The sequence below is a fragment of the Eucalyptus grandis genome, chromosome 11 (genome assembly GCF_016545825.1).
Source record: "Eucalyptus grandis isolate ANBG69807.140 chromosome 11, ASM1654582v1, whole genome shotgun sequence".
In the NCBI taxonomy this organism is placed as follows: Eukaryota; Viridiplantae; Streptophyta; class Magnoliopsida; order Myrtales; family Myrtaceae; genus Eucalyptus; species Eucalyptus grandis.
The window spans coordinates 42,851,751-42,859,511 of NC_052622.1; the positions used below are offsets into that span (position 1 = coordinate 42,851,751).

Below are 7,761 nucleotides of genomic sequence, written 5' to 3' on the forward strand. Positions count from 1 at the left end.
CACCAAATGATACACCAATCACCGACACCGTGCATTCTTTAAGGCGCCATTTTCACCAGTGATATCTTTATCACCAAACCACGTGTCTTCTCTAGGGCGCCGTTTTCACCAAGGTGATGTACGATAAACACTTTATGTGCATGCTCTCGAGCGTCGTTTTTGCCTTCTAAGCATTCCAATCACTTTCAGCCACACGAGCACGATACTCGACACATAGAAATACGACCACACAGGCACGTTCTATGCCACACAGGCACGATTAATTATCGCTACACAGGCATGATCAATTATCGCCACACAAGCATGATATACATTCAACAATTTACGTGCATTCTCTAAGGCATTCTATATGCCAAACCGATGTAATAATTGCCAAGCCACGCCACACAGCATTTATTCTCATCTTTTAATCATACCCGATAAAATATCGTGCGTGGGCACACGGTTGACCTTAACCAAAATATAATATTTTCCTTTCCATAACTCCCACATTTTCTGTAGTCCACAAAAAATATTTTTGGCATTATCAACCGATGCCCGTTTATTTTCCAATTAATAGCCAACCTTAATTAATTTAGGAATAATTCCCAAATTCACAGATAATTCAATTCCGCACCAAATAAAGCTCAATTAAATAAACGGACCGCACCACGACAATCGCATAAGATTTGTTTCGTCGGCTATCCCAACCTAATTTCCGAAAAATAAATAAATAACTAAATAAATTTCGAAAATTAATAAATAAATACTAAAAATCCAATTTAGGCCCGTATCGCCTTATTGGAGCCCAAGACAGGTCGGGAAAAATCCTGAGATGCATTCAATAAATATTAGAAGCTCTCTACTTGCTAATGACTAAGTCTAACCACCTAACATGCATCATTAAGTCACTAATTTAATTGTTCTAAACTAATCTAACCACCTAACATGCATCATTAAGTCACTAATTTAATTGTTCTAAAATAATCTAACCACCTAATTGCACTTAATTAAATCTAATCAACACTTAAGCATAATTAGCAAACTAAGAAAGCATTAGTGAGCAAAACCCACTTGATTAAAAGCGAAGACCGGGACACCGCGACGGTGACGCGACAGCGGCCGAAATCCGAACTTTATGCGATGTCAACGGACACTCGGGCCGGGCCCAAAGGCCTTGCAAGCCCACAGCAAATGCTGGGCTTGGCTTCAGGCTTGGGCTTGATCTAGCTTCAAGATGGGCTGCTGGAAATTGAAGATGGGCTACTGAAAATGGGCCGAACTGAGCTGAGTTTCACGGGCTGGCTTGCATGAAGATGGGCTGAGCTGATGGAGATGGGCTTCACTGGACTGAAGCTTGGGCTGCTTCTTGCGAGCTGGGCCACGAAGACACAACTTCGTTGGAGACGATTCCGCTGGAGATGGACGAAGAAAGCCGTAGCGTGGCGTCACGGGGGAAGAAGTCAGCTTCGTTGGACTTCGGTTGATTCGTGCGCGGCAGCAAGGAAGGCCGCTCGGTGGAGATTCATGCGTTGCTGCTACAGACTACGCGGACAAGAAAACAGCTTGCTGGAACGTTGAACTCAGTGGACGCAAGGGCTGTTTTGTTGACCTAGAGAGGGCAGATTATGGACGTGTGGCAGCTCGGTCGGTGATGGTGCAAATGGAGGATGAAGCGGATGATGGGAATGATGGAGCTGCTCGCGCACGGAGAGAGAGCAGGCAGTAGTGGGTGGTCAACTGGTGAGTTTGGGGACTGGTTTGTTGACCCACGCGTGGCTGCTAAAGGCAGCTCGGTGGAGAAGCTGCTTGGTCTTCGACTCGGTGCAGCTGGCAACGGAAGGAAACTGCTGTTGACTGGAACGTGGCAGCAACTGGTGCAGATGTCGAGCGTGAAGATGGACGAGTGCCTCTGCTAGTGGGCTGAGCTTCGGATGAAGTACAAACGAAAGCAAGGCAGCTTGTTCCGTTTCAGGGGATAGAGGAGACCGACGCTTGAAGATGGATGGCAGCTGGATTTACTTGCCCAAGAAGCTGCGGTTGAGAGGAAAATTCGACCAAGCTTAGCCAACCCATTAATTACTTGTCCCCTTCATAATACTTTCTAGCCAATTTTTCATAAATGGCTCAAATTAAAGTCTAAAATACAGCCCCTCTAGCTTAATCCGAATTTTAAAATCTTAAGCCTCAATTTCTTCACAAACTCCCCAAGTCGACGTCCAAATTTTCCAAGGAAAAATCCCACATAATTTCTACAAGTGCCCCTCGTCAAATAGCTCGGCTTGCAAGTCCAAATTTCCTTTAATTTGGTCCGTCTGAATTTCCACTAATTTTCCGCGATGTCCGAATAGATTTTCCGTAAAAATCTCAAAATCTTTGAAAAATCTTCTGAGACTAAGTCAACGTTCGTAGAATTTATTGTGACATGACAGAATCTTTAATTTCTGAAATCGGACCGAGGTTGCAGTTAATTTCACATGGGCGCGTTTTAGCGTGACCTAGACTACCGGGTAGTTTTCGGAGATTTTTAGTGCAAATGACCCGTGGTCGATTTTTTTCGAGCCACAATGAACCCACTCGACACATTAGCGACTCTCGGTGGTCATGAAAATCTCAATATTTCAATTACGGGCACGGGGTACCCAAAACGACAGAAAATCGGTTTAGTGCCGATCGATGAGAATTTTGCAATCGTGGAATCACCCACACTCGATCACACATCTCAATCGAACCAACTTATCCCCGATCTCGATCGACTTTGACAATCTGTAATGACCAGAACTTGCAAACTAGCACGGTCGAAATAGCCAACTTGGGTCGAATTCTCAAGTCCATTGCATTAAAATCTCTTAATGACTTCCTCGGATAGTTTAGTTATCTCACGAGTGATCGGCTTTGAGAATAGTACTATAGATGCGTCGATGAAAGGCCTAATTTATTCAATTAAAAACAATAATGAAAATTCACGATGTCATAAGAGAGAAATGAAGCGTTGAGTTGAGAAAATAGAGAAGAGGCCATCTCTCGCGCGCTGGATTTAAAATTGGCTGACATGTGGGCCTCGAAAGACAGGTGTCAACCTCTCGAATGGTTTAGAGTAAGGATGACGTGGTTCTTGAGGGTACCTAATATTTTCTTTGCGATCCTCTGCCTCTATTCCTGCCGATCTGCTTCTGTACGTCGCTGTGTTGCAAAAGTGTGCGCGACGCGAGGGAAAAGAAAGAGAAAAAAGGAGTGGGCCGGGTCCAGCTGAGAAAAGAAGGGAAAAGAAATAGGGGGTCGGGTTGACCCGGCCCGACTCGGCCTCCTTTTTTAATAACAGCTAATTTTTTAATTCCTTTCCTTAATTTTTTTTTCTTTTATTTATTTGATATTTTCTATAAATCCTATTACTATTAATGCAAATGCTCTTAATGTCTATATGCTATGCAATTTTAATGATTTTTTTTTAGGGATTAAAAATTAGTCTCTAATTTTCTATACAATTAAAGTAAAATTTAGGTGTCAACATAGCACAATGCATATTCTATACACTGCCTACCACCTATTCACGAAATGGCTTAAGTTTCCATAGGTAAAACCAATTCATTTCTCTCTTGGTTGTTTGTGCCTAATCCATTGATCAATTTGCACGTATCCTATTAATATATAAAAATATACATAATGCAATGTCGAACTACACATTGTTGAATGATTGTATTGAGACAAGTTCTGTTGAAATTAATTAACGAAAAAGCAAGATTGAAAAATATAAAATAGAATTAGATGAAGAAAATAGTTCCATTAGTTATTGGTTCTAATTGAAAGGAAGAAAATCAACATTAGAATTCGAATTAATACTTTCAAGCAATTTTTCATTGGACCGATAGTTAGAGCCCGTGCAGCGCACACGAATTCTACCTAGTGTCAAAGAAAAGCTTCCAAATCAGGACAAAACCACTTACTTAGTATGAACAATGTGGTCTTATTCTTCTTCAAGGTAATAAACTGACATAATTTTTTCCCGGGGAACTAGAACGAGCGTGCCATTTCCCTTAGAAAGCCGCCAATCCAACTGGGGTGTTCAAAGGTTTCTTCTCGTATTTTCCACGGTGGAAGAAAAGGGAAATCTGGGGTCGTCCATTCCCTCTCAAAGTCAATGGAGACACCTTGTTCATGCGAACCTGATGCCTACTTTTAGATAGTAAAAAATCAAGTGATGATCTTTCCGAGGTTCTCATAAGGAAGAGGTTGCACGTAAGGACAGAAACTAAACAATCTACTCGTGAGGTACCTGAGATTGATTCATTGATTTTTGCCAATAAAGTAAGAAGTTGTTAATTGAGAAATCCTAGCTTTTGCTAATTAGGGCACACAAATTCCATTTAGTAATTGATTTAGCCCCCATGAAGAACTCCCCTGCAAGTTGATGTCATTTCCGGACGTCCCAAAATTCCAATCTCGGTTTTGGCTGCTCAAAAAGCAAGAACCGCCCTGCAAATTCATTTTTGATGGGCTATTATGTCGAAAACATTGTCCTCGTGTTATGTAAGTCTGATTGCTTTCTTTCATACTTGTTTCCCCGAACATAATGATCTGAAAACTGTGAAGTATCCCAGAACAATTGCACATACAAAACTTTGTAATGTGATATGTGAGATGGTATTTTAAACAAGTTCAGATGATTTTGTTAAGAAACAGGTGATTTATATCAACTATGAATAGATGCTTGCTTACATGAAAGGAGGAAAATTAACTATCATTCTACTCCTACAAAAAAAAAACATTTAGACTATGCATCTTCCAAGTTCTATAACTAACTAATCGACATCTTACTGCCAAACACAGAAGCCGGAAAAGGTGAACACACAACAGTAACTCGATCAGAAACTTGCAACCTCCCGAATGCTGTTTAAAAGTTCCTGCCATCGAGATCACGAAGTTGTTCTAAGGTGACCCTGAAGAACGGCAAAACCAGTGGTGCTTGAACTTGAAGCTCTCGCGAGACTTGTGTCATGGTCGGTCGAAGTTGAGGATTGGTCCGCAAGCATGCGAGTGCTAGTGCCACAACAGAGATTACGTTTTGCGCATGCCAATTTGTCGGAGGTAAGAGGCGTTGGTCCAGCACATCCTTTAATGGGGTTTGCAACTCGGATTGAGAGGATGAAAATACCAATGAGAGATAATCTCCTGGATGCTTTCCCATAATTATCTCCAGTACTACAACTCCAAAGCTATATACATCACATTTTTCGGTCAGAATGTTGGTATAAGCTAGCTCTGCAATTGAATGATTCAAAGTCCATTGATAATCTTGTTAGCTGTAATTAAAGACTCAAACATTTGCTTTCACATAATTACGGAATTTCCAATGATAGTAAATTAATATGCTTCTACAAAGAACATTACCTGGAGCGATGTATCCGATTGTGCCGGCAATAGCAGTCCAGTTGGTGGAATCTGGCCTCAATAATATTGCGGTGCCAAAGTCTGAAACGTGAGCCTCGAAATCAGCATCCAACAAGATGTTGGTGCTAGTTAAGTCTCGATGTATCAATGGAGGAAAACAGTCGTGATGCATATATGACAATGCATTCACAATTGCTCGAACCATGTTTATCCTTTTGTCCCAACCAAGCTTTGATGCTCTGTCATCATCATTCAAAATTGTTCTCAAGCTCCCTCTTTCGATGAACTCGTATACCAGAAAACAATGTTGTGCATGAGAGCAGAACCCATAAAATTTCACAATGTTGCGGTGGCGAACATTCTGTAAAGCTTCAATTTCCCTTTCAAAAAGAACGATGTTGACGGTCTCATCTTCTCGGGACGATGGAATTTTCTTGACTGCAACAGTTTGACCTGTGGGTAGATCAGCTCTGTAAACAACGCCATAGGCCCCTTCTCCCAAATAGTACTTGGAGTCAAATCCTTCTGTCGCCTCCACGATTTGCTCGTAGAAACTTTTGCCATCAAAACTCAGAACGTGCAAGAAATCTAAATCATTAGTCTCTATCGATGCATTCCTCTCTCTCTTGGTAATCTTTCTTTGATGGCAATAAATGATTATGAGGACAATCAAGAAGGAAGAGAGGACGAGGAATCCCGAGAATGAGAGAACGAGAATAATGAAAATTCTAGCTCCGCTATGTTGATTGTGTTTCTTGCTCATGGTAGAAATATAACATTTCTGTAATCCAACCACAAACCTGCACAACCCCTTGTTATGCCGAATTGCCTCAAATGGAGCCATCTTAAAAGCTTTGACATTTGGGAGAGGACCTTCCAAGTCATTGTAGGACACATCAACAAAAGTTAATGCCCATAAGTCAGCAAAACTATGCGGGATGGAACCAGAGAGGCCATTGTGGGAGACGTTTAGGGTTTCTAGGACTCTCAATTTTCCTAGATCTGGTGATATTCTTCCGGTCAATAGATTCTGACTCAAATCAAGAACGCTTAGGAATTGCAAATTGCCTATCTCAGGAGGAATGCTTCTCTTAATTTTATTTTGGCTTAGGTTCAAGCTCAGCAAGTTGGTACATAGGCTAAGCTGTGGTGGAATGGCTCCGCTCAAATTGTTTGATGCTAGGTTGAGATATTCTAGTCGAGACAAAAATCCAATTTGATGGGGAATATTTCCCGAGATGCCATTGTTGTTAAGGATAAGATCTAGTAGTAGTTGCAAGCTTCCCAATTCCCTCGGAATCTTTCCGCTTAAATTATTTGCAGAAAGGTCAAGTAATTGTAATTGAGTCATCCTTCCAAATATCGGGGGTATCTCACCTGAAATGTTATTGTTCGATATCTTTAAGCTCATCAAATTGTGGCAATGCTCCCATTTCCATGAAAGTTCACCATGCAAATAATTGTGGCTCAAGTCCATATAATTCAGTTGCGGATATACTCCAAAAGCCTCCATTATATTTCCAGTAAGTTGGTTTCCTTCAAGCCTCACTCTAACTAATGAAGTACAATTCCTCAAGCTTTTAGGGATATGACCTGTGAAATGATTATTAGTCACAGTCAAATTTTGCAATAATCCCCCGAGGCATATATTTTCGGGCAGCTGCCCTTCAAGTTTATTATTAGAAAGATCCAAAATACTCAAATGAACCATCTTATTAATTTCAGGAGGCAAGGAACCAATAAATTTGTTATCTCTAAGGCGCAACATAGTTAAATTGGCCATGTTTCCAATTGATGCAGGGATTGAACCAATCAAAGTATTATTAGACAAATTTAATTCTACAAGATTGCTCAAATTTTGAATAGATGAAGGGATACGCCCGACCAACTTATTATCAGAAAAATCTAATTCAATAAGATCGGTTAGCCTCCCAATCTCTAAAGGTATGGATCCCGAAAGTTGGTTTCTCCATAAGTAAAGAAACTTCAATCTTCTTAGGTCACCTATCTCTCTTGGAATGGGACCGAAAGATCATTCTTTGCCACACTCAAATTTCTTAAGTTGCCTAATTTTCCAAGAGAAGGAGGAATGGACCCTGAAAATTGGTTTTGGAAAAGATAGAGAACATTTAGACTGCTTAGGTTTCCTAGTGAAGCGAGGATACGCCCGACCAACTTATTATCAGAAAATCTAATTCAATAAGATCGGTTAGCCTCCCAATCTCTAAAGGTATGGATCCCGAAAGTTGGTTTCTCCACAAGTAAAGAAACTTCAATCTTCTTAGGTCACCTATCTCTCTTGGAATGGGACCGGAAAGATCATTCTTTGCCACACTCAAATTTCTTAAGTTGCCTAATTTTCCAAGAGAAGGAGGAATGGACCCTGAAAATTGG

The 7,761-nt window shown here is 40.8% G+C and overlaps 1 protein-coding gene across 2 annotated transcripts; it reads right to left on the bottom strand.

The window, feature by feature from the left end:
• Positions 1-4,601: 4,601 nt before the first annotated feature.
• On the bottom strand, positions 4,602-7,030 carry LOC104427673 (MDIS1-interacting receptor like kinase 2). 2 transcript variants are annotated; one of them, XM_010040731.3, is made up of 2 exons: positions 5,368-7,030; positions 4,602-5,238 (listed from the first exon to the last, which is right to left on the bottom strand). In XM_010040731.3, the coding sequence occupies exons 1-2, from the start codon at positions 6,878-6,880 to the stop codon at positions 4,871-4,873; spliced, it is 1,881 nt and encodes a 626-aa protein (XP_010039033.2). In that variant the 5' UTR covers positions 6,881-7,030; the 3' UTR covers positions 4,602-4,870. The 2 variants fall into 2 exon arrangements, with proteins under 2 accessions (XP_010039033.2, XP_039160468.1); XM_039304534.1 differs by having other exon boundaries at positions 5,050-5,192.
• Positions 7,031-7,761: the final 731 nt, after the last annotated feature.